At 42.8% G+C, this 27,579-nt stretch overlaps 1 protein-coding gene across 1 annotated transcript; it reads right to left on the reverse strand.

Moving 5' to 3' along the window:
• Window positions 1-850: 850 nt before the first annotated feature.
• On the reverse strand, window positions 851-27,290 carry LOC116507841 (S-adenosyl-L-methionine-dependent tRNA 4-demethylwyosine synthase TYW1-like). The gene is given in 18 exon segments (XM_032216182.1): window positions 851-1,194; window positions 4,605-4,772; window positions 5,949-6,022; window positions 6,025-6,058; window positions 6,818-6,953; window positions 7,597-7,774; window positions 8,455-8,564; window positions 9,332-9,393; window positions 9,395-9,451; window positions 12,724-12,776; window positions 16,055-16,172; window positions 17,137-17,259; window positions 18,576-18,851; window positions 20,898-21,092; window positions 23,144-23,245; window positions 24,593-24,727; window positions 25,384-25,523; window positions 26,956-27,290. Coding segments are annotated over 18 exon segments (2,187 nt in total). The 5' UTR covers window positions 26,960-27,290; the 3' UTR covers window positions 851-972.
• Between the last annotated feature and the right edge of the window lie 289 nt (window positions 27,291-27,579).

A 27,579-nucleotide genomic window follows, 5' to 3' on the forward strand; every position in this document is an offset into this window, starting at 1 on the left:
TACAAGACTCTTGCACCCCTAGCCCTTTAGGGAAAAAAACCCCAGGGGTGTTCAAACTTGACAGCTTTAAGACTTTAAGGTTTAGATAGGACTCTTAGAGGCGGGCGGGGTGATTGGTGAGCCAGCCAATCAGTGAGCGGCGGGCGGGGCAATCGTGGTGCGGACGGGCAGGGGGAGGGAGCTGGAACCGGTTCTAAATGGCATGGTAGATTTGTGGAACCTCTCCTATAGAAGAGGTTAGATGGCAGGAACCCACCCCTGATGCCACATGAATAGGCAAAAATAGGTTATAAAATGTGGGTCATTACCATTCTGGGTGCTGTGCAGACTACAAAAATTGTGGACCTGCAAGGGCACAGCTGAGCTGTCCACTTCTGGATTAGAATGAGAAATGGAAAAATAAGGAGGATGCATGTCAGTAATGGTATCCTCTTTTCTTCACTACCAGTTCGGTAGCAGGAGCGCACGTATCTGGGCATGCGCAGAACCTTCTGCACATGCGCAGAAGCACCATGATGACATCTGGGTGGGTGGGCGGAGCCTCACGCCGCCGCCATAACCAGTTTGCCTGAAACGGTGCAAACCAGCAGAATGCCACCTCTGATGCATATGGTTGGAAAGTGAAATTACAGGAGTCCTCATTTAACAATCAGTTGCTTAGCGACTGTTCAAAGTTATGACAGATATAATTCCCGGCTCAATTATGATCATAAGTCAAGTACCACCTGCATCTCTCTCTCACTGAGAGATATGAGAAGGATAAATTAATAACATCTACCTCCATTTTAAAAAGCATATAAATTACCATTTTCCTTTAAGTAGAATAAAAGAAAAAAAAACACCTTGGATATCCCCAAGAGAAATAGAAGTCTCAAGGTTTATGCAACACTTTCTGACATTAAGTATACAAACCAAACACTCTGATTGTATCCTAGCTCTAGCTTAAAAATGGTCTAAAACGGGTTAAAATTGTCAGCATCCGGAGATGTCCTTTATTTTGTTTTTTCGTTGAAATCTTGTGTCCATTGGGTCAAAGCCTCTTTCCTTAGCTCCAAACACTGCCCAAGGAGGAGTCAGTGCTACATAGTCAGCAGAAGTGAATGTTTTAATTCCTCCACTCTGTTCATATTCATGGACCAGTTCTTGAAAGCGATCATAATCAATCCAGGTGTGCCATTTCCCTCCGATTTTGAACTGGAAAAAAAAAGCAGACAGTTGATCATGATAATAGAGGTGTGGGGGTTTTTTTGTTTTTGTTTTTAAAAAGAAGGCTTACTCTAAAGATGTTTACTATAAGATACTGATTCGGACAAAACTGTGAAAAAACACACTTGGAGAAAACACACAGTTTTCTCCAAGCTGGTTACTCTCCCTATGTAGAGATTTCAATCCCCAGAATTCCCTAGCTAGCATGACTATTGCTAAGAATTCTAGGAGCTCAAATCCATCTGGAAGACAGAAAGAGTGAGAAAGCTGTACTGAAAAAATAATCTTGTTTCTTGTTTGGATTAGTGTGCTATATGAGCCCGGCCATTTTTTTTTCTTCAAAAAAACCATAATTAAACAAATCTTTCTTTAGTTTGATGTATGATTTCTAGCCAAGTTTATTGAAGGTATCTTTGGTATGATACACAACCTTAAAACAATGTATGAGTCAGGGGTGGGTTCCTGCAAGTTCTAACCTCTTCTATAGAAGAAGTTCCACAAATCTACAGTGCCGTTTAGAACCGGTTTCAGCTCCCTCCCCCCGCCCGTCCGCACATCATCAAGATGAAGAGCCATAGGAGGAATTCTGGGAGCTGAAGTCCACAAGTCTTAAAGCTGTCAAGTTTGAACACCCCTGGGGTTTTTTTTTCTAAAGGGTTAGGGGTGCAAGGGTCTTGTCACTTGACAGCTTTAAGACTTGCATGCTTCAAATGCCAGAGTTTCTGAGCGAACATTTTGGTTGCTAAGCAAAAGCGTTGTTAAGTGAGTTTCACCACTTAACAAGTTGGCCACATCCACCCAGTCACATGACTGCCAAGCCACTCCCACTCGGTCACATGGCTGGCAAGCCACTCCCAGCTGGTCACATGGCTGGCAAGCCACTCCCACAAAGCAGGCCACACCTACGGAAGAGGTTCTAAAAAAATTGAAACCCACCACTGCTATGAGTACTAAGATTTCGACTGAGTCAATCTCCCCCAAAAGTGCTTTTTCAAAAGGCAATTGGACTTTGGTTTCCTTTGAAAATGTTTCACTTCTTATCCAAGAAGGTCCTTCAGTTCAGTTGAAGCTTAAGCTTCTTGGATGAGAAGTGAAAACATCTTCAAGGAAAAACAAAGTCCAATTGCTTCTTAAAAAACACCTTTGGGACAGCCATGACCTGGATGACTGAGAATCTCCACAGGCATCAATCTCTCCCCCTTCACTCCACTTGGACATCCTAATATCAAAGCTAACCTTTTTTTACTGCCATAGATCAGTATTTTGCATCTCAGTTATATACAAGTTCCCTAACCCTGCTCTCCGCTCAGATGTTACAATTTATTGAGTACAGCCTGCTCCACCAAGCAGAGATTTTTGATTGTCATGGATTGTCCTCAAAGAACTTCCAGAAGTGGCCCAAAAGGCTGGGCATCTCTTCTCATTTGGAGAACAGGAGCATGATGTCATTTTTCCTTGGTTGGATTAGATTTCCGATTTTGAGTATCCATAACGTGCCTATTATTTTGATGGCTCTTTTACCTCACTTTTGCATGTCCCGTTGTTAAATTTATTGTGACTTGAATGCTGGACTCCCTCACAGTATCCATAGATGTCACTGTGACACCATTATCTAGGCTCTTTGCCTCAATTTAACTTTGGATTTAGATTTTCCAATAGCAATTAATCACAGACCTGACAGGCCTCCTTACACTAAAAAAAAATGCTGGCACTTACAAATATGTTGTTTGCCCAGACAAAAAATGGAAAAGCTGAACTGATAGAGAAAGTATCCTGCAGGACTAGAAAGAATAATATGGAACCATCTTACCAGAATTTCCTTCTGTTAAATGGATATTTTGAGATTGGCACCCACTAAACAGGGCAGCCTTTGGCAAACTGGCAAAGCCATGGCAACCATTTACAGCAACAAATCACATGGCCTGAATCAAGAAGAGGCCTTTGGCTCAAAAATATTGGCACCCTTATTTTAAAAATGTTGGTTTTTAATGGTTTATAATTGTCATAAAGCAGCTTCAAGAACATTACAGGTAGTCCTCGATTAATGACCACAGTTGAGGTCAGATTTTCCATCGCTAAGCAAGGCAATTGTTAAGTGAGCCATACCTGAATTTATGATCTTTCTTGCCACAGTTAAACAAATAGTTGAAGTCAATTAAGTGAACCATGTTTTGTTAAGTGATTCTGGCTTCCCCCCATTGACTGTGGTTGTTGAAAGCTGCCCAGGAAGATTGTAAATGATGATCAAATGACCCAAGGATGCTGCAAACATTGTAAATACATGCCGGTTGTCAAGAATCCTAATTTTAATCACATGATCATGGGGATGCTACAGTGGTCATGAAGGGCAAGGACTGGTCATAAGTTACTTTTTTTTAGTGGCATTGTAACTTTGAATGGTCGCTAAACAAATACAGAGAGTCCTTTAGTTAGGGCCACAACTGAGCCCCAAAATTTCTGTTGTTAAAGTGAAACATTTGTTAGGTGAATTTTACCCCATTTTACAACCTTTCTTGCCACCATTGCTAAGTGGATCACTGCAGTTGATAAGTTAGTAACCTAGTTGTTAAGTGATTCTGGCTTGCCCCGTTGACTTCGCTTGTTAGAAGATTTCAAAAGGAGATCACGTGATCTTGGGACACAGCAACGCTCCTAAGTGTGAACCAGTTGCTAAACATCTCGATTTTGATCATATATATCAGAGGTGTCAAACTGGCAGCCCGCAGGCCGGATGCGCCATGCACAGGCCACGCCCACCCCAGCTCCGCAAAGGGGGGAAATGTAGTGATACGTCACATGACGGCAACATGATGCCACGAGTTTGACACACGTGATATATATGATCATGTGGAACACTGCAAAAGTCGTAACTGTGAAAAATGATCCTAAGTCACTTTTTTTTCAGTGCCATAACTTTGAATAGTCACTAAACGAACTGTCGTAAGTCCAGGACTTGCCTGTAGTTATAAGCCAAAGACTATTGGTTGAGCTGAAAAAAAGGGTTTGCCGACAAAAGGGTGACCAACAAAAGTGCGTCCGACTAAACCGCAGTGACAAAACTGCGAATTCTAAACAGCGCCGAAGAATGAGCGATGAAGCGCGCCGACAACAGCGCGCCGACAGAAGCGCACTGTAAACCTAACCCTAAACCTAACCCTAACCCTAAAATTAACCCTGAACCTAACCCTTACCTTAACTTAAATCGCGTTTCTGTCGGCGCGCTGTTGTGGATGCGTTGATGATGTTACGGCTTTGGCGACATGTTTTAGTCGGCGCGCTTTAGTCGAGCGCGCATTTGTCAGGTCACGGAAAAAAAGAGTCTACAATGCCAATAATACATATTTCAATCTTCCTAACCAGAAGTTTCGGGAAAAAAACCCAAAGAGGCTTAGAATTACCTTCTTGTGGGCAATGAGGAGGCAGTTGGAGTGCTCGTGTTCGCTGGCAATTTCATAGTCTGGGAGGAGGTCAACCAGCTCCTGCACAAAGCGCTTCACTTCTTCATGCCAAGGGACGTTGGCCATGGTGAGGCTGCTGGCTGAACTTTCCCCACAGTACGTCACGCCCTGTTGAAGAAACATTTATTTAAGAGTAGACCCCCTAGACTTCTCTCACATTCAATTTTTGGATTTTTTTGTTCAATAGAATGTATTGGCATAGAGCTAGGAAGCCCTAATGGAGTAACGTTTCAAATTACCATATTTTTTCTGACTGTAAGACGCACCGGTGTATAAGATGCACCAAGATTTTGAAGAGATAAGTAAGAAAAAAGTTTCTTCAACTCAGCTTTCAGCAAAGCTTCAACTCCCAGAATTCCACAGCCAGCAAAGCTTCAACTCCCAGAATTACCCAGCCAGCAAAGCTTCAACTCCCAGAATTACCCAGCCAGCAGCTTCAACTCCCAGAATTACCCAGCCAGCAAAGCTTCAACTCCCAGAATTACCCAGCCAGCAAAGCTTCAACTCCCAGAATTCCACAGCCAGCAAAGCTTCAACTCCCAGAATTCCGCAGCCAGCAAAACTTCAACTCCCAGAATTACCCAGCCAGCAGCTTCAACTCCCAGAATTACCCAGCCAGCAAAGCTTCAACTCCCAGAATTACCCAGCCAGCAAAGCTTCAACTCCCAGAATTACCCAGCCAGCAAAGCTTCAACTCCCAGAATTCCGCAGCCAGCAAAGCTTCAACTCCCAGAATTCCGCAGCCAGCAAAGCTTCAACTCCCAGAATTCCGCAGCCAGCAAAGCTTCAACTCCCAGAATTCCGCAGCCTGCAAAGCTTCAACTCCCAGAATTCCGCAGCCAGCAAAGCTTCAACTCCCAGAATTCCGCAGCCAGCAAAGCTTCAACTCCCAGAATTCCGCAGCCAGCAAAGCTTCAACTCCAGAATTCCGCAGCCAGCAAAGCTTCAACTCCCAGAATTCCGCAGCCAGCAAAGCTTCAACTCCCAGGAATTCCGCAGCCTGCAAAGCTTCAACTCCCAGAATTACCCAGCCATCAAAGCTTCAACTCCCAGAATTACCCAGCCAGCAAAGCTTCAACTCACACAGAATGTAGAATAAGGGGGCAAGGTATAGACATGAACCGCAAATGTGCCTCTAAAATTGTTTGTGGAAGTAGCTGGAACCAGGCCCAGTCAAATTTGCCATTTCTCATACATAAAACATTTGCCTGAAAAACCACAAACTCACACAAAAGGTCGAGCGTGGTGAGGCAAGAAGAGCCCACCCTAACAATCAACGCTCACCTTAACCTCTATGAAATCCGGCTTCCCAAGAAACACCAAGTCTGAATAAGCTTTCAGCTCCTCCACATTCCAAGCTTCACCAGGGTTAACCTGTATACGGTGCGCTGATGCTAAAAAAAAGTTGGGAGAGAGCAGTTTTCAATGGCAACATGTAATAGTAATACAAATAAAAGGATATGAGCAGGACTGTACATCTGGATGCACAGTGTGAGACCGAAATGACATAACTGGTGCCGAATTTAGCATTTAGTTTTCAACTGAAAAGAGCACTGAAGAAAGATTTATCTTAGCTATGACAATTCACTGTAATCTGAACTTTTGACTCAAAGAATGTAATTCATAAAGTTTTGGATGATGTTATAAATCATATAAAATCGTGATGGCAAACCTATGGCATGTGTGCCACAGGTGGCATGCGGAGCCATTTCTGAGGGCATGCGAAGTGTTGTCAGCTCCAGCGCAGCCATCTGATTTCGGCCTTCTTTTTCAGCCGTTTTTTTGCCTCCGGAGGCTTCCCTGAAACCTCCAGAGGGCGAAAAACAGCCCTACAGGCCACCCAGAAGTCGGAAAAGAGGTTGTTCCCAGCCTTCGGAGGGCCTGTGCGGGGATGGGGCGTGGGAGGAGGCCGTTTCCACCCTCCCTGGGCTCCTAGAAAGTCTCTGGAGCCTGGGGAGGACGAAAAACGGGTTCACCGTGCTATCGTGCGCCAAAAGCAGGGGGAGAGGGCAGGGCACACATGTGTGCACGACCCCTCCCACTCCTCCCGCTTTTGGCACACGATGGCAAAAAGGTTAGGCATCACTGATATAAAAGATCCACAATTATTTTCAAGTGCCAAGGGGGAACCAATCATAAGTTGAATGCCATACCTTTTCAGCTAAGGCTTGCAAGCTATCTAGAAACCGCCTCCAAAAGTCTTTAAAGAGAGGTCGATCAATCTTCTTCAGACTGTCTTTGGTGCTGGCATCCACACTGACATACAGCTGTGTGACAGGCTGGAGATTCCTGTGTGTGAGGCAACAGTGAAAGCTGTGAAATTGTGGAATGCTGCTATTAAGGTTTTTTAGGAAAAAGAAGTTAGAACTCAATATATCTTGGATGGCAGCTGCTCTGGATTCCAGATTACTTCTAAGAACATGTGTGACACTGAGGTCCAAAATGGGATAGTGTGGATATAGAAAGCAGTTCTTATCTAACTTTGCATCTAGCATGATAGAGACTAAATTAAACACATAAATCTTGAGTCCATGTGTACTTTCCAAAATCCCTATTGCGCTCCTCAGTCTCTCCAAACATGACTATCAATTTTCAGAGAGACAGATGGGTGAAATTATTAATTAAGGAAATAATCATATCAACTGTATTGAATTGATTTAATTTCAAGTTCACTCAAAGTCAATTATTGTCCAAGCTACAGCCATTACTGTATTTCTGGCCTGCCTACTTTTCACAATGAATCCCTCAGCACATTATCCCAATTGTAGGCTGAAGTAACAGAATAACAGTTGGAAGGGACCTTGGAGGTCTGTTCTAGTCCAACCCCCTCCTCAGGCAGGAAACCTGATATGATTTCAGAAAAATGGCTATCCCATCTGTTTGCAGCACCAACAAATGGGAAGGAAGAAGTACAACATTTTAGGATTATCACCTAATTTCCTCTGGAAACTGTGCATTTGTAACCAAAAAACTTGAAATGTTGCGATGGTGCAGCAGCTTCAGAAACTGGTTGATCTGGGGATACATGATTGGCTCCCCAACAAGAGACAGTGCACAATGCTTGGCCTCCATCCCTTCTCTGAAGCGGTCATCTCTCACGCCGGGGACTCCTAAAAACAGAATGAAGTCATTTCCAACCAGGCTGGTGAGAATAGTTTGCAGCAGAGAGGATCAATTCAGGGCCAGTCATATCACCATGATTTACAATTTTTTTTTAGAAATTGGTTTCTACTTCTGGTTTCCTAAAAGACCGCCCATTGAGAGCAATGGGTTTGTTTAATGGGTACAATGTTTGCTTAATGATCATGGCCCTCGCTTTACACTGCTGCAAAACATTGTAAAATTGGATCAGTCGTATGGGTACCTTGACTTACGACCTTCATGATATGCAATGGAAATTCCGGGCAGTCTAAAGCAATGTTTCTCCTCTTTCCAGAACAGCTTCCGTAAACAATCTTCTTACCCAACTAACATTCATTCAAGATTCTTTTGACTAAGAAGAACAGCAAAAGCTTATGTTTTCTTCTTATTACAGTATCTTTCTGTCTGATGTTCTCCAAATGGGCTGCTATTATATTCTCCAGATGTGTGGCAACTATAATTTCCAGAAATAAAACAGCTTAGGGTCCAATTTAATCATATATACCTAGGATGAAAAACTTGGAAGCTGTGACATAACGGAAGCATTCTTAAAAGAGGCTCTCTTCCCTCAAGTGTTAAGAGATTTCTATATTCACGATTCAATGTCTTTTTAAAAAGATCATACATATACAGTATGTTCCTCACCTACCTTTAAACTGCTTGATCAAATTCTGATGGTTCTCAATGGCCTCCTGCAAGATCATCTCTGGCTGGTCCATCTTCCATCGCCACTCTGTGCCAACAGGATTTGTGTGGTGTCTGAAAAATAAAACTGTATAATTAAGAAATAATGCTATGCACCTGAGATTAATCTGACAGTTTATGATAGGGATGTTAAACTCAAGGCCCAGGGGCCAGATCCAGCCTGCGGAGTGCTTAGCTTTGGCCTGCAGGGTCACCCTGGAAAACGCAAAAGGACCGGAAACACGGTGTGTCTGCCAGGGAAAACGGAGCTCAGGAGGGCCACATTCTATCCTCTTGCGCTCTGTTTTCACTGGCAGAGGGTTGCAGGAAGTTGTCGCAGCTGAAAATGATGCTCGGGAGCCTGTTTTCACTGGCAGAGTTCTTGGGCCCACCACAATTGCCCAATAAGAATGTCAAGCTGGCCATGCCCATCCGGGCCATGCCCACGCTGGTCCCCCCAAGGTCAAACACAATGCTGATACGGCCCTCAATGAAATTGAGTTTGACATCCCTGGTTCAAAAATTAAAGCAAGCACTTTTTTGATCATTGTCTCTTGTAGAATAATCCCAGAGAGCAATCCTTGTGTAGTGGTTAAGGCATCAAGCTAGAAACCGGGAGATTGTGACTTGTATTCCTGCCTTAAGCATGGGAAGCCAATTGGGTGATGTTGGTCCAGTCAAGCTCCCTCAGCCCTAGGAAGCAAGCAATGGCAATCCACTTCCAAAATCTTGCCAAAAAAACGGCAGGGACTTGTCCGGGCAATCATCAGATTTCTACACTGACTTGGAGGCCAAACATTTGAACATTTTTGCTAAAGAAAAATTCAGTCCCAGATCTTTACCTCCAACAGAAGACACATTTATTAGCACAAGCCAAGCTTGGTGTGGTCTCCATACAGCGGTGGGCTTTCAATGCCGTAAAAGGTGTGCTTGTAACAGCCTCCTCTCCCACGAAGCATCGACTATCAGACAAATGTGAACAACAACAAAATAAATAACGGTAGCCTCAAGAAGGTGCTGCTACTACAAGCATTTACCTTATACCAGCAGTCACTCACTGGTGGTCCGCGAGAAAAATAATTTGCATTTTTTATATTGCACTAAATCAGTGGTTCTCAACTTTCCCAATGCCGCGACCCTTTAATACAGTTCCTCATGTTGTGGTGACCCCCAACCATAAAATTATTTTCGTTGCTCACTTGTAACTGTAATTTTGCTACTGTTATGAATTGTAATGTAATATCTGATATGCAGGATGTATTTTCATTATTACAAATTGAACATATTAAAGCACAGTGATTAATCTGCCAATCTTGGTTTGGGAGAAGATCAGCCAGGCTGGGATTTTCCAGGATTAAAACGCCCTCTCTGCCTCCTCCAGCAGCTATTTGTGGTTTACATGAGTTTCACTTTATTAAGTTTACTTTTTTTTACATTATGTTCCCCCCACCCACCCATCCAGTTTTCTTTCTTTTTCTTTCTTTCCATTCCTCCCTCCATTTTCTTCTTTCTTTCTTTCTTTCTTTCTTTCTTTCTTTCTTTCCTTCCATTCCCCCTCCCTCCCTTTTCTTTCTTTCTTTCTTTCTTTTTTCTTTTTCTTTCTTTTTCTTTTTCCTCCCATTCCTCCCTCCCTCCCTTTTCTTTTCTTTCTTTCTTTTTCTTTTTCCTTCCATTCCTCCCTCCCTCCCTTTTCTTTCTTTTTTTTCTTTTTCTTTCTTTCCATTCCTCCTCTTTCTTTCTTTCTTTCTTTCTTTCTTTCTTTCTTCCTTCCTTCCTTCCTTTCTTTCTTTCTTTCTTAGAATCGTTACAACCAGGCGTGGGAGCACGTAGCGGTTAATTCGTGCGAGCAATCTATTTTAACACAGATTAAAAAGTTGCCCTTAAATGGGATTTTTTAAACAGAGGCTTAAGCTACATGAAGCTATGCTCGTCCCGAGTGGAATTCCTCAGGATAGAAGGATTGGATGGGCGGGGCCTGTCCTCCCCTGCCAGCCTTTCCTGGAGCCAAAAAGCCTACGAGCTCAGTTTAGCCAGCAGGACAGGACCGGCGGCCGGGGCGGCAAAGGCAGCATCCAGGCCAAGGCGGCTTGAATCTGAAGTTTAGACTCCACCTCACGTTCCTTGAACATCCCCGCGGATGGGCTCCAGAGTGGCCGCGCAGAGCATCGTCGTGGCTCCACACCGTAAACCCATAGGTGCGCACGCACACCCTGTACCATTAACCTCGGAGACTTCGTAATGGAGGGAAAGTGTTTCCTGTGAGGGAGGAAGAGGCTTAGGTCCTGCTCCGGGCTGTAATTGTGCGGGGTGTGTGCACGGCTGTTTTCCATGCCGCTGACAGGTACTTTACTATATCTAAATCCACAACCAGACCTGTCATCAAGAGCAAGCTCAGGAGCCGAATTGGCCCCATTCACACAATGAAAACCTGCTTGCTAAAAGTACCATAAACCTATGCACAAAGGAAAAGAGCAAAAAAAAATAATGCAATGCAACTAAACAATTTAAAATACAAGTGGAATTATTATTAAAAATAAAATGTAACAGAGAAAATGATATGTATGAAAATATAAGTTGGGTTTCCTGAAATGCCACCCCGAGAACCCATAAGATAAAGTAAATAGGCAGGACAACAACGGAAAGGAGGAAAGTTGAGGATGGAAAGGAAGAAAGGGTAAAGCAGAGGGAGTAAAGGAGAGGAATCAAGAGTAGGAGAAAGGGTAAGAGGAGGAGAGAGGAGAAGGGGAGGAAAGAGAGGGGAAGAAGGGAGGAAAAAGGAGGAGGAAAGGAAGAAAGGGTAAAGCAGAGGAAGCAAAGGAGGGAAGTAAGAGGAGAGAGAAGAAGAGAAGAGAGAGGAGGGGAAAGAGGGAAAGAAGGGGAGGAAGAAAGGAGGGAAAGAAGAAGGGTAAAGCAGAGGAAGTAAGAGAGGGAATCAGAGTAGGAGAGAGGGTAAGAGGGAGGAGAAGAGTAATGAGACTCTTGACTGCAAATAGGACTTGAAGAGGGAGGAGAAGAGAGAGAAGAAGGGGGGAAGAGAGGGGACAATAATTTTATGGTTGGGGGTCACCACAACATGAGAACTTTATTAAAAGGTCGCGGCATTAGGAAGGTGAGAACCACTGTATTAGTTGCTATTGGTTATCGCCATCATAACTGTTTACTTGAGGGACCATCTCACCCCACTGGGATTGGCCCATCCCCTCATGCCGGCAGAGAAGGCATGCTGCAGGTCCCGTCAGCCCAATTATTCTGGCTGGTGGGGTCCAGGAGGGGCCTTCTCTGCTGCTGCTGCTCCTGCCCTCTGGAACAGGGGTCTCCAACCTTGACAACTTTAAGACTTGTGGACTTCAACTCCCAGAAATCTTAAAGTTACCAAAGTTGGAGGCCCCCTGCTCTGGAACATCTCCCCCCCCCCCACATGTGAGATTGGACCCAACTCTTCTATTCTTTTGTAAGGGCCTAAAAACTTGGTTCTGGCAGTTGGCTTGGGGCCCCGGTAGGGTGGTGGTGGAGAGCAGCAGAGTAGAGGTGGTTGATTTAGTAATAACAGATCCTTTAGGTTTTCAGTTTAATTATTTATGTTTTAACTGTATATGTATAGATACATTTTGATGACTATAAGCTGCCCAGAGTTACCCTATCGCAGTGATGGCGAAACTTTTTCTTATGGTGTGTCAAAATTGTGTGCGCCCACTCAATCTCCCCACCCACTTGTGCATGTGCACACAACCCCGCCACCCTCGCACGCATGCATGCGTGACCCTCTAACCAGGCTCCAGAGGCTTTCCTGAAGCCTGAGGAGAGTAAAAACGGCCACCCCCGGTCCCCCAGAAGCCCTCCGGAAGCCGGAAACAGATTGTTTCAGAACTTCCGGTGGGCTATTGGGGCCGTTTTTTCACCCATCCCCAGCCTCCGGAGGCTTTCCTGAGGCCGGGAGGGGGGAGACAGTCCCCACAGGCCAACCGGAAGTTTGGGAATGAACTTCCGGTTTGCCCCTTTGGGGCCATTGTTTGCCCCCTCCCCGCAGCCTCCGGAGGCTTTCCTGAAGCCTAGGGAGGGCGAAAAATCAGCTGGCCGGCATGTCTATGCGTGCCAGGTCTGACGGCTGGCGTGCCACCAAATATGGCTTGCGAGACACGTGTGCCATAGGTTCGCCATCACGGCCCTATGGTAAGAGGGTGGCCAATAAATTCTACCAATAAATAAATTTAAAAATTGATTCGAAAAGCAGCACCTTTGTCCAACGGCAAAGCTTCACTCCAGAATGGCTCCCAATTAATCTATAACCTGAATGGGGGAAAAAAAGAGAGGGGGTTGGAGAAACTTTGAAACTACAACTAGAAGACCTATTCTAACTTCCATACAAAATTAATAAAAGGCTACACTATTCTGCTCTGTTTGGAGAGTCCAACCTGCTGCTCAAGGACTGGAGCTCCCCAATTGCGTCCTTTTAGGGCGACTGAGTTTTTTAAACTGGCCTCTAAAGGGAGCAGGAGGCGTGGCTACACAATCTTTAAACTCAGTCCTTGGGCAGCAAGCTCAAGTTAACCCATGCTTGGACTCTCCAAGCAGCGCCTAGGAGAAAGAAATGGTCATAAAGATCCTTGTGGGCTATCAAATATAAGCACTTTAATACAAGCAAACACTTTTGTTCAAAGTCAGCTCCAGTAAGTATCTGAATTCTAAGAACAGTGTAAAGCACAAGGTGCTTTATTTGGTTTTGACTATTTTATGTGATTATATTGCTTTCAATACTGTGAAAAGCATGATTTATGTCTCAGTGCATGCCTTATTCAATAAACTACGGTCAAGTAAATTATGGCTTAGCATGATATATAAGAGAGCCATTTTGATGTACCAGTAAAGGTGAAGGCATTGGGTTAGAAAGGGGAGTGAATTCTAATCCAGCCTTAGGCACAAAATCAAGTAAGTAACCTTGGATCATCAGTCACTCTTGGCCCTAGGAAGAAGGAAAAAGCAATTACTTCCAAGCGGGCTGCCAAGAACACTGCAGGGCTTAACTAAATAATTGTCAAGAGTCAAGACTGACTTGAAGACAAAAATGAACATGCAAAACAAACAAAAGAATATAAACCTAGCCATTTAATTGCTCTGTCTCCAACTGACTCCTCTTACAATAAAGCAGTGTTTCTTAACCTTGGCAATTTTAAAATGTGTTGATGCTGGCTGGGGAATTCTGGAAATCCACACATCTTAAAGTTTGCAAAGTTGAGAAGCACTGCGAAAAACGGCCCAACACTCAAACCGGAAGTTCGGGAATGGACTTCTGGGTTGCCTGTTGAGCCATTTTTCTCCCTCCGGAGGTTCCCGTAAACCGGAAGTTGGAAAATGGGCCATTTCGGGCCTCCAGGGGAGCAGGTGAGGCCGTTTTCGCCCTCCCCAGGCTGCTAGAAAGCCTCTGGAGCCTGGGAAGGGTGAAAAATGGACCAGGCCCACTGAGAGTTGAAAAATGGGCCGTTTCCGGCCTTCGGAGGGCCTCCAGGGCGGCCATTTTTGCCCTCCCCAGACTCCAAGAAAGTCATGTGCGGGGAAGCAGGTGGTGGCGGTTTCCATGTGTGCATGTGCAGGGAGCACGGCACGGGGGGTATTAAATTATCGGGGTGGGCACGTGAGCGTGTGCGACAGCACGCGCACATGATTTGGTACCCGAGGCGAGAAAGGTTCGCCACCACTGACCTATATGGTTCTCCCAACCATTTTATCCTCACAGTAGCCCTGCAAAATAGGCCAGGAAAAAGAAGAGTTCCAATAGGACATATGTAGCTCAGGGTTCAACAGTGGAGGCCTTTATAGTGTCTGAGCTTCTGGTTTGCTTGTAGACAACAAGCTCAGAGTCTTTATCTTACTAGGTAACATCCTCAGTCCAAATGAGTATGGGATCTGCTCCCTAATTATATGCAGAAGTTTGTCACGCCAGTTGGGGTTACCCACTGAAGAACAGTCTCAGAATCGAAGTTATTCAATAAGCTTCATAGAAAGTGGGAGCCCGAGCCTCAGGTTTCCTTATAAGAAGCTCTAACTACATCACTATACCAATTCCCAAAATTCTTGCAATATCCAAGCTTGTGTTCCTGTAGCTGCTCAATTTCTGAACATAACATATAAAGAAATAAACGCTAGCTTGAAGAGAAGTCTGGACAATATTATGAAATATAATATTGCTGGTTTGAGTTCGATCGAGCTTGGCGATTTGGTTGCAAACATTTCGTCCACAATCAAAGAAACATCTTCAGTGCGCTTTGGATTGTGCTTGTCTGGGGGAGCCCTGGCACTTAAATAGTTAAATCAGTCCTGGTCTGATTTCAGTGCTCCCCCAGATACGCACAATCCCAAGCGCACTAAAGATGTCTCCTCGAATGAGGAAGAAACATTTGCAGCCAAATCGCCAAACTAGGAGCTCAAACGAACAACATCCCAACCCAAGCTACTAATATTCAAAGACATTTCTTTAGGAAATATGGCTGCAAATGTTATGCCCCTTTCCCCGATTACATTAGAGTCTATCTGTCAAATCTTTAAAAAGACTTACGTGGCCACCCATTTCAACATACATCTCGAGTGGCTAACAATAATCTAAAACATTTAAATTGTGTTCACCTGCAACATTGGGAATGATACATTCCAACTCCCTAAATATTTGAACACAGAATAGCCTTTTTGAAAACCAGGTTAAATGGGTTGTCATCAAGTATGTTATATGGTAGATTTTTTAAAAATCCCATCTCTCAAGATATTTTGTCCCTTAATGGAACTCTAAACGAGTGGATTGTATTTTGTTGCGTTGTAAATTTTATAAGTTTGGAAGGAAGTTATTTGTGCTATTTTAAAATCTAAACCAGGAAGAGATTCTTCTGAATATGCAAATTTTCATTTGCAAATGAAAATCCTAAGCATCCCAGCAGAAAGAGCTAGATATTTAACTATGATTACAAAAAAAAAGGCTTTTAAATGAGCTGGCGTCTTAAATCTATTGTGTAATGTTTTTAAATATTCTACTTGTTATAGCCATTTGATCTAATGCCAAGTTTAGATTATGATTATATAACTTGTCTCAGGCCTTTTAAGGTAAAGGTAAAGGTTCCTCTCGCACACATGCTAGTGGTTCCCGACTCTAGGGGGCGGTGCTCATCTCCATTTCAAAGCCAAAGAGCCAGTGCTGTCCAAAGATGTCGTTGTCGTCATGTGGCCAGCATGACTAAACACCGAAGACGCACAGAGCACTGTTACCTTCCCAACAAAGTGGTCCCTATTTTTCTACTTGCATTTTTACATGCTTTTGAACTGCTATGTTGGCAGAAGCTGGGACAAGTAACAGGAGCTCACTCCGTTACTCGGCACTAGGGATTCAAACCACCGAACTGCCGACCTTTCTGATTGACAAGCTCAGTGTCTTAAGCCACTGAGCCATCGCATCTCTTGGCTGGGGCCTTTTAGCTGTAAATAAAATTGATTGAGTGCATTTAAAACACCAATAATAGCTACAGTAAATACACTAATTATAATGACAATCAACATAGGTTGCCCCTGCACTGCAACTCCATCACCTTGCTTTGTGAGTGCGTCTCGAAGAGCAGGGGTGATCATCTCTCTTCTCTCATCCTCCCCTCTGCCATGTTGAGTTCCAACTCCAATGGGAACCTCTCCGTTAATCTGATGGTCTTTCTGTGCAAGAACAACATTTTTTTAAAAAAAGGAACTGATCTGTTCTGCTTCGTTCTTCACAGGTGGAGAAATCCTTGCATTAAAATGCTATGGAACTGCTACAGCTTTGGCCAGCTTCATAGGATGGCATTTTTACAATGGACTGGCTGACAATTAAGATTGTACTAGCAACTGAGACATTCAGTGGCAGAAAGAAGTGTGACTTCTACTGCTATCGCTGCCAGGAGTTAGCAGCGCAACAATAGGGACATCCTAGAAATACAAGTAGTTCTCAATTTACAAAAAGCAACTGTAAGTTCAGTTGCTAAGCAATGGATTGTAAAGCATAACCCTACTGCTTAGCAATGGAAATTCCTGCAGTCCCAGTGGCCTTTGTTAACCAAATCCCATTATCATTAGGCAAGACAACTTCCTGCCAAGTTCCCACAACCAAGTCAACGGGGAAGGCAGTAGGAAGTTGCAAACTCAAGTGGGTTACAAACAAGCCAAAAGGCAAGTGACTGCTGCCAGTTTGGGGAGGGCATGAAGGGGTGCAAGATGTTGTGAGAGAGCGATGGAGAGAATGTATGGGTAGCATGGGAAGGGTGGGAGAGGGTGCAAAGGAGGCCTGACGAGGCTTGGGCAAATGGCCTGTATAGTGCAAGAACAAAGGAGCTGGGAGAAGGTGTACAACTTCATCCAGCAACTTCCAAACTTTCCTGCCGGCTTCCTCATTGACTTTCTGGGGAAGCCAGCAGGGAAGGTTGCAATGGCAATCACATGATTACAGGACACTGTAACTGGCTGTAATTGCAAGCTGGTTGCCAAGCACCCAGATCACACTCATGTGGAGCTCTGAGGACCAGTCATAACTATCATTCATTCCACACTGTTGTAACTTTGAATGGTGACTGAATGATTGTTAAGTCAAGAAACACATGTGCAAGCAGAAAGATCTTTGGATCAAGGGCAAAATTCTCCTTACCTGAGATTTCTTCATTTGGCCCATCACTTTGCCCAAATCTTCAACATCCACAACCTTATCTTCACCTCTACCATTCTCTGTATCTGATTCCTCCTCACTTGTGGTTTCAAAGAACTCTTCCTCCTGACATGCAAAACAAGGAACAAAAAAGCACAAGTTTCCATTCTCTAGTTAATGAGTTATCAACTGAGTTGTCCTTATGTCCAGCACTGACACACTTTGATGCTTTCTCCAGAAAGTGGTCAGAAGTCTGTGTAGCAATAACCAGCATAATACAACTCATAAAGACATAGCCCTGGAAGAGACAAACTCAAAATCTACTTTTTCCATGGGTTACACCTATAAAACTCAGAAAATTAAAAAAATATTTGAAGGATCTTAAAGGTTTAGTGTGCTTTGTTTGATTTTTGGCTTAGAAAACTGCACGAATCAATCGTAATGGTTGGTAAACAATGATTTCTGTATTAGTATGAATAGGAGCCTAACCAATTCTGATTTAGCATGCAAAGTCTGTAGCATGTAGTAAACCCAGCTACAATGAAACATTTACAAAGGTTCCAGCTACAGAACAATTTCTTGAGTGAAGCAAACTATCAATATGACTGGCAGGAAAAACATAGAGTGTCTAGCAGTAAAGAAATCGCTGACACTGGGACAGGAACAAAGACATGGAGAGAGACTGAAGGATGGTAAAATGAGTAAGAAGAATATCAGAAAACTGTTAGAGACTCTTTCAGCAAGATCCCTATATTGAGCAGGATTGGAATCAGCACCTAAACAATCCTTTTTAGGATGTTTGATTCTAAAGGTAAAGGTTCCCCTCGCACATATGCGCTCGTTGTTCCCGACTCTAGGGGGCGGTGTTCATCTCCGTTTCAAAGCCAAAGAGCCAGCACTGTCCAAAGACATCTCAATGGTCATGTGGCCAGCATGACTAAATGCCGAAGGCGCACAGAGGCACTGTTTCCTTCCCACCAAGGGTGGTTTCTATTTTTCTACTTGCATTTTTTACATGCTTTCGAACTGCTAGGTTGGCAAAAGCTGGGACAAGTAACGGGAACTCACTCCATTAGGCGGCACTAGGGATTCGATCTGCTGAACTTTCTGATTGACAAGTTCAGTGTCTTAGCCACTGAGTCACTGAATCACTGAGCCAAGAATGAGTTTGATTCTACAGCAGCAAAAAAAAATGAGGAAAGAATATGAAATAGAATTATTGGAACAAGTGAATGAAGAAGATAAATGGAGGAGGTGTGAACAGCAAAAAAAAAGGTGGAGAAAATTCTCAGAGTTATGGAACTATGCATGCAGCTCAAAAGAAGGGTAAAAAAGATCCTAGATTGTTCTGTAATACATATAGGCACATATAGATAAGGTTCATCACACAAAACAAGCAAGAGAGCCAAAATCATAGAGTTCTACCAGTCCTCTCCACTTACTTCTTTCCCCCCATGTTTTGAGGTCTCTTGTTCTTTTGCTTCTTGGCTCCCTTTTGATTTGGATCTACATTGCCCTTTTTTGCATCTCCCACTACAGGCCTTCTGGTCCCCTTTGGCAAGAGCTTGAAGCCTCGTGAGCAACTTGGCCTTCCAAGCCTCAAAATCAGCCTCAATGCTTCCATGCTGGCTCTTCACCACATTGCTGTCCCCTAGAGCACATGACAGAATGCGTCGAGCACCCAGCATCCACAGCCACTTGTCAAGGTTCCTGCTCACCTGCAGAGGAAACAAGAGGCAGAGAGGCAATGTTTGGATCATAACAGGTGAACGATTTAATGGGCATATTTGAAAAGTTCCAAATTCAAAAGAGTCTGTCCCACCTCCTTTTTTCTTCCCATTGTATCACTTCCATCAACGCTTTTGTCTCTAAACCCACAAGAGCCTTCATATTACCGTATTTTTCAGAGTATAAGACGCACCGGAGTATAAGACGCAACAAGGTTTTGAAGAGGAAAAAATTTTTAAAACATTTTTGCACTCTGCAAACCTCCCAAAAACGGCCCATTTTTTTGCAAAAACAGGTCCATTTTTTTCTCAAAAAGGGCATGAATAGCCCTTAGGAGGCTTGTAGAGTGCTCCTGGGTGGTGGGGGAAGGGGGCAAAAACGAGCAAAAAAAGGTCCATTTTTTTGTGAAAATGGGTCCATTTTTGTCAAAAAAAGGGCATGGGTAACCTTTAGGAAGCTTATAGAGTGCTGCTGGAGGTTGAGGGGGCAAAAAACGGAACTTTTTTCACTCATTTCTGCCCTCCCCAGCCCACAGGAGCACTCTGAAAGCTCCGAAAGGCTATGTATGGACATTTTGGTGAAGGGGCGGAATTTCAGGAGGCAAAAAATGCTGTACTCAGTGTATAAGACGCTCCCAGATTTTCTGCCTCTTTTTTGAGGGAAAAAGGTTTGTCTTATACCCCGAAAAATACGGTATATAGCAAACTTGGGAAAGATATTAGAGGAAGTAATTACTAGAGCCATGGTGGCAAATCTATGGCATGCGTGCCAGAAGTGGCACCCAGAACCATCCCACGCAAGATGTGAGGCCTTGCTGGCTTCTCTTCCGCGTTCCTGTGCACACACATACACTGGTCAGTTGGCCTTCGCGCACACGGGAGCACCGCCAGAAATCGGAAGTTTTGGTGCCGGCCCTGCATGTGCACCGGAATGCTACTCTTCCAGGTTTTGGCACTACTGCATGCGCGAAGGCCAGTGAGGCCGTGCGGTCCAGGCGGGATGGTTTTGCATGCCATTTCCTGCATGCAGGTCAGCACATGGTGACGTAAAAGGTTAGCCATCACTGTACTAGAGAATAAAAGAGAATACACACATTTTTCTATCTCTTAAATGTAAAGATGCTATTAATCCAACGTGTAATTCATTCACTGGCATCCTTCAGTCTCAAAAGACTATGGTATCGTTCTCTGGAAAGAGGTCTTAAAGCAGCATCTGGTACGGCTAAAAAGGCCAATTCAGGAGTGGCAATCCCTTCCACACTGAGGGCAGATACATTCTGTCCCCTGCCCAGTCCCCAAATTTTGCTGGTTCTGGGACTGCCTCTTTGCCTCAGCCTGCCGAATAAGTGTCTCTTCGAATTGGAGAATGCCATGCTGCGTCTTTAGCTTCCAAGCTGAACGATCAGAGGTCAAGGTTCCCCAGCTGTTTATGTCCATTCCCAAGGCCTTTAGATCCCTCTTGCAGATATCCTTATATCGCAACTGTGGTCTACCTCTGAGGCGCTTTCCCTTCACTAATTCTCCATGTAGATCTTTTGGAATCCAACCATCGGCCATTCTCACGACATGCCCAAGCCAGCGTAGACGTTGCTGCTTCAACAATGTATACATGCTAGAGATTCCAGCACGTAAGACAGTCACTATTGGACATCTCAGTCAGAGTGACGGAGTAGTGAAGAAAAAATACCCTTCTGACCGCCTAATTTTTTTTCAGCTATCCCTCTAACTTGCAAATTCACCAGAAGTTCTTTAAAGTGAAAATAATGTTCATGCTCCACTATTGTATTTCATGACTTTCTACTGATTCCATATAACCGATTATATTTTCACTTGTTGAAAAGATATTAAAATATCACCTGGTTTACTTTACAACCATTTCTACAAAATTGACACTGGTCCTATAGTGTTTGACTTATGACCACAATGACTTACAACTACAATTCTGAGATCAACAGTGCTTGTAACTTGAGAACAAACTGTATCTATAACATGCAGAGATGTGGGATTTTTTTTTTTAAAAAGGAAAGCGGTACTCACAGTGTTGAAGTGGTCAGCATACACTGAATTTCCCAAACCGAAGACAGCGTATCGCAAGCCCTTCAGATATGCTTTGCCAACTCTGAAGTCATTGGCCGTCTCTTCCAGCCACTTGCAGAACCAGGCTGCATTCTCCGTTGGTTTGCCATCAGTGTAAGTGGCAACTAAAAACACGCAGATATTCTGGCTGCTTATCTGAACAGTTAAAGGAAAACAGGTATTTTTGTCTGTCATAACATTTAAATCAACCACAGTTCTTTACTGTTCATAGTAAAAAAAGAAATGCCAAAATTTCATTCAAAATAACTCATCTTTGAACTCAGATGAAAAGAATTCTTCTCACTCCATTCCTTCTCAGATTCTGCATGCCACTCAAGGATATCAAACTATTAACTGTTCAATATATTATTAGTATGGTATTTTTCATGCAAAGGAGATGTTTGTAGCCTTTTTCTCCTCAAATTCTCCCAAATAACATCACTATTTGGAATATTATTCTCTTTTGATGGAAGACAAACCATTCTGAAGAAAGTCTATCGGGTCACTAAGAGTTGATACTTACTTGATGACATAATCAAACAATTAAAATGTTATTTTGATATTGCTGTTAACCATTAGGACATTGATTCTGTCATCTGTCACTGTCTAATCTGTCCATCTGAAATCAACCATACTTTAGGCAATTTACCGTATTTTTCGGACTATAAAATGCACCAGAGTATAAGAAGCACCAAGATTTTGAAGAGGTAATTTTTTAAAAATAAGTTTATGCCCTCCCTGGCCCCCAGGAGCACTCTGTAAGCCTCCCAAACTGTCTGCATGCCCCATTTTTTGTGAAAAGGGGGAATGCAAAGAGTTTGAGAAGCCTGCAAAGTGCTCCTGGAGGCTGGGGGGAGCAAAAATGCAATGCTTTGGGGGGGAGGGGATTGGGAGGAGAAAAACAGCCCCCTTTTTCGCAAAAGCGGGTCGTGTAGAGGGTGTGGGAGGCTGTAGAGTGCTCCTGGGAAGGGCAAAAAATGAGCAAAAAACAGGGCGTGCAGAGAGTTTGGAAGGACTGCAGAGTGGTCCTGGGGGCTTGGGAGGGCAAAAAAACTCCCGTTTTTATGAAAAACGGGCTCATTTTTCCCCTCCCCAGCCCCCAGGAGCACTTTGCAGGCCTCCCAAACATTCTGCGCGCCCATTTTTGCAAAAAACAGGACAGGGTTTTCGGGAGGCCAAAAATGCTTTATTCGGTGTATAAGACGCACCCAGATTTTCACCCTTTTTGCGGGGGAGGAAAAAGGTGGCTCTTATACTCCAAAAAATACGGTACATAGTTAAAAACAGAATACAGGTTTAGAATAAAATTAAAACAGCAACTAGAAATAAAAGGATGCATTTATAGAACTATGGAAAATGGCTCTACTGTATACAGTTAATCAAAAAGGTCCTTTAGAAGAGCTATTTTTTTTCTCCTGTATCTGGAAAACCATAAGGCTGGAGGTAATTGTTGTTTTGGGGCCATGTTATACCAAAGGTAGGGTACTGCTAAAGAAAATGTCACTATTGCCCATCATGATGTTTCTTGGGAAATGGGAATTCTTAACAGGCTTCCCTTGATGTCCAGCTAGTATGGACAGAAACTAATATGGAAAAACAGTCCCCAAGCTCAGATTCATATAAAGCTTTAGTGACTAGCACTTTAAATTGTACCTGGAAATCCACTGGTAATGATACAGCTCCCAGAACAGAGGTGTAATATACCAATAATGTAACTGAATGTGTATGCCGATGCCTTCTGGATCACATGAAATTTTGGTGTGGTTTCAAGGCAGCCTCACATAGAGCAAATTGCAGTAATCTAATAGAGAGTCTCAGTTTGGTTAAAGGCACTGGGCTAAAAATTAAGAGATTCAGAATTGTAATACTGCCTTAGGCACAAACTCAGCGCGATAACTTTGGGTGGTCTTTTTTTTTCAACCTTAAGCAGAAAGCAATGGAAACCATTTCTGAAAAAATTGCCAAAAAAACTGCATGGACTTGTCCAGGAAATTGCCAGGAGTCAAAATTGACTTGAAAATGAACAAATCAAAAGATTATAAAGGCATAAACAACCATCCTCAGTTCATCCAGCTCCAAGCAAGACCTCAGGTGATGCACCTCCCACAGCTCTCCTGGCCACAGTTTTTACTTGCTCTTAAAGCAGGAGCCATCAAACCATGAGGACCCACAAATGACATTCCAGCTAGAAGAGATGAAGTACAAACCTCATCTATGAGAGAGTCATCCGGATCGTAATCTTCCATGTTAATAATTTCTGCTGGCAAATTAATGGAGGCAACAGCTTCAGTAAGTACCAGTGCAAACCGCTAGAGAGAAAGAAAGAAAAAAAAACCCAGTGAAGATCTGTTTCATACAAGAAAGCCACACTAGGTGATGCTTTGACTGATCTATGAAGAAGAAATTGCTTCAGTTTTATCACTTGCTATTTTTCAAAGATTCTTGGGTGCAAGGCAGGGAGATGCTAAGGTTTAGCACTGAAACAGCAGCTTGGTCTCACACATAATCCCCACCATTATTTAAGAACTGCAGACATCAGGAGAAACCCCAGACGACAAAAACCTTAGAGGCTGCTTCCAGTATTTGGCAGTGGGAAAACGCTGAAATGGAAGGATGCCAGCAACTCTTGTGATTGGAAGATGCCCGTACACAAACATTAATGTATCTAAACTGGCAGGAAAAATCTCCACTCTGAATAGGACTCAGAAGGACTTGGAGTGGGAGCTCACAAAAGCAGAGATGGGCAACCTGCCACACACAACCTCTCAAATCTTTGGTTGCAATTCCTTATAAAAAAATCAACAATAATGTCTTCCAAATGGAAAAATTCTAAGAGTACAATGTACCCTCTAAAAATAGGCTTACCGCAATGAAAACAAAACACCAATCTCTCCCCAATCCTCAGATTCCATTACTCTCTATACTATCTATGATCAGCCACACACACTTTTGCTTATCAATCTTATACTGTAGCCCTTGTCCTCTTGCTAGAGAGAGATAGAAATGTGGCTCTCCGACAGGAACTTGAAAACTCTGTGCATCACCATGCTGGTTTGCTGAAGTTGAGGATACTGTTCTCTGATCTGATACAGGACAACTGCTACAAATGCCCAAAAGGGCACATTATTCCTCAATTACAATCCCAGTGAGCTTGGATGAAAAAAAGAGTTATTGGCTGAAAATTATCTGGACAGTGTTAGTGTTGAATGAGAATTTTAACTGTAATCTCTGTACTGCAAATCTAATACCGGAAATGCTACATGACACTTGAAACTTCAAGGCAGGAATTATGGATGTAGCAGCCAAGAAGCCTTTAATTTTGATCCAGTTTTTGAGTATAACTATGCACCACTTAAGGAAACATTGGACAGCATTTAAATCCCCTTTCTTATGTCTTTTGTTCACTATCACTACCAGTTTATTACACCCCAAAACAATTTCATATTCAAATTATTTCTTTATAAGTAACAGATTTTCAGGACTCAAATTAGGATAAAAAAGGGCCAAACTCTGAAGATAGGAATTACCAAAAATATCTCTGAGTGTGCTTTTTTTCTTCTGAAAATGGTCAACTAACTCTACTCAATGAAAGGAGAAAAAAGACATGGCTGCAGGATAAATTAATTCACCTCTTGCTGGATTAATGAACTATTTACCTTTGCTGTTCCAGTCTGGGAACCATAGAATACCTTCACTCCAGCTACATGGACTTTCTGAAGGCTTGGATCTTGCTGTTCTTTTTCAGCAGCTGTGATTTTAGGAAGGTTTAATTTTGCAAGGCGATTTTTGTTCTACAAAGGAAATATTTAAACAACAGAATCCCAGAAATAAACTTTATCTCTTTTTTCCTGGTGCCATAAAATAGTAATTTACGCCTCAATGAAGATGACATACAAGTTAAAAAAACAGAATTGTCTAAGAAAGTTTTCTCTTACAGAGGAATACATCCTGTACCTGAACAAGAGAAATTAAGTAGCCAGGCAAGAAATATCATCCACTAATACCGAGAGGACAACATATCAATTTGTCCTTATTAAATATCCTCAGAACATTTGTATTTTACCCTAATCCTGGCTCTATGTTTGCCAAAATCATGTCATTCCAGATGTTCTATGTACCAGATAATATATATACACAATTCTATAAATATATTTCATTCCCTGGAGAAAAAAACAAGAAACTACAACTATACTTGTGTAGTTTGCCTCAATGGGTTTAATTTCTGAATAAACCTGCAGAAGATAGTAGTACATTTTTGATGGGAAGAATTTGCCCCCTTTGGGATGCAAATACTTCTGGATATTATGTAACATTGCTATTGAATGTTTCTTAGTCTCTCAACTGCTTGAGCACTCAGGAAGCTGCAACCACAGAGATTCCATCATCTTTCCATCGAGGTTGAAGTTACCAGAACTGAAAATATTAGACATAATGAGAATAACATTACCTGCTCTTTGGCTTTGTTGAGGAACTGGAAGCAAAACCAAAGGCTGATTCCAAAAGCTGCACATGAATAGAGGTAAAATCGGTTCAACCACAGGAAAGTTAAGTGAGCATGGAGATTGTCCCAGGTGTCTGCAGGAGTATCTGAAACACAACAGAACAAAATGTTACTATTTATAAAAGCCAGATATCAGGATAAATTGGAAATTTGTTCTCTGGTAAACATGCTTCAGACCAAATTAAAAGTGGCACTATCATTGTATAATCTTAGAACTGTACTGTTTGGCAGGGACCATTAAGGACATCAAATCCAACAAGCTGTTCAACTCAGGAGCCAAAATTAAAGCATCTCAGATACGTTAGTAAAACATCAATTGCCATTCCTTCAACCTTTCTTTACAGGACTTAATTTCTAGTCTCCTGATCATCTTTCTTGACTTTCTCTGAACCTGCTCAAAGTTCTCTGAATCCTTCTCAAAGTGTGATACCCACAGCCTTTATGGTATTTAGAGCAGTGATCTGACCAAAGCAGAAAAGAGTGGAACAATTATTTACTATGATTTAGAAATTATGTTTCTGTTGATGCAGTCCTAAAATTGCAGGTGCCTTGTCAGCAACATCATGTTGCTTGCTCATACTCCATTTGCAATCAATTACTATTTCCAGATATTTTCCCACCATCATTATCATCTGTAAGTTATGTCCTCAGTGGGATCAAAAGCAGCACGATGATTGCAGCTTTGTCAAAACCACATTATTTTTATGAGTACTGATGTCAAATGCACATACAAAAGATCTGGCTTGAGTTTTTCATTTTTGTTTCCTAAGTAATTATCATAGCATCCATTGTGAGCCCTGCTAGATATTTGACATCAACAATTAATTCAGCTTTTGTGGGGATAGGATTCATGCTGTGCTAATTGCTTTATTATATTTTTTATATATTTGAGATAGGCAGACATATAAATTGAATACATAAATATGAAATAAAGTGCCACTAGAGATCAAGCAAGCTCTGCCATAATGTACTTAAGTTTGACCATACTTGTTTGGTTTTCTTGTGTTTTATACTTTTAGTTACACTTGTACTATTATTTTTACTGTACTTTTGTAAGCAATCATCAGAACCATTACACGAATAAGAAAACTATAACTTTTATAAATGAATATTTACTAATCAAGGAAGAGCAAATACATTTTGAGATGGGGAGTGTAAGGTCTATGCAATCACGAATGAATACTTGTGGGTAAGTGTCACTAAGTGCTTTTTCTTAAATGTCAGGTCATGTTTAAGTAAACCTTGCAAAATCGTCCTATTTATTTTCCCAGCAAACTTTCGACCGCTGCCCTTGCCCAACCCAGCTTCCAACTGAACCGTGTTTGTTTTTTACGGAAATTATACAACTTTTTAGATCCTGTATCTTCAGCTAGCTCCAGGACTTCCGTGTGCGTAAAATACGCTGAAGGTTTAAGAAACCGTCGCTTGTCAAAAAAAAACCCCACCTTTGCATGCTTTCTGGAGAATAAACCGCATCTAAGCACAATTAAGTAAGGTTTTTCGCCTCCGAGGACTTACCCATGTCTTCCTTCCCAAGCAGCAATTGCCGACCCTACCGAACGATGTTTATCTGGTTCTATCGGGATCGGAGCGGGGGTCGTTCCCCAGCAGCCCCATCACTCGCCCCACGAGCTCGCAGGCGCAGCCATTTTGCACCTTCCACCCCCGGCATGCTGGGAAGAGGACATTAACCTCTCCGTGGCTGAAGAGAAAGTTCTCCCTCCGGCGCCGGTGATCGCTGCAAAACTCTCTCCCTCCAAAGCGTGCGTGTTTTTCATCAAGAAATAAAGAAGCCTCTTCCGTCTCCAGAATCGAGTGTATCGGAGAGTTTGAGAGGAGAGTGGAAAATCCATGCATTTAAATAACACGGATCCTAAAGGCTTAGCGTTAGAATAGGGGGGGGGGGGGGAGAGAGAGACATTGAGCCATGGATGGTGTAGGAAGTTATCACCCAGCTCTCTCTCAGAAAAATGAAATATCCTAGGAAATATTGAAAAGGGGGAATATTTCTCTGGCTGTGAAAAGGAAGAAACATGTTTTAAAAGACAGAATAGCTCCCTGTAGCTTTCTGCCCATCCCCACTTTGTCAATGGGCCATTAAGGCGGCCAAGCTAGTCCACTTTACATAATAAAGAGTTCTCC

Source organism: Thamnophis elegans, chromosome 4, assembly GCF_009769535.1.
Source record: "Thamnophis elegans isolate rThaEle1 chromosome 4, rThaEle1.pri, whole genome shotgun sequence".
NCBI lineage: Eukaryota > Metazoa > Chordata > Lepidosauria > Squamata > Colubridae > Thamnophis > Thamnophis elegans.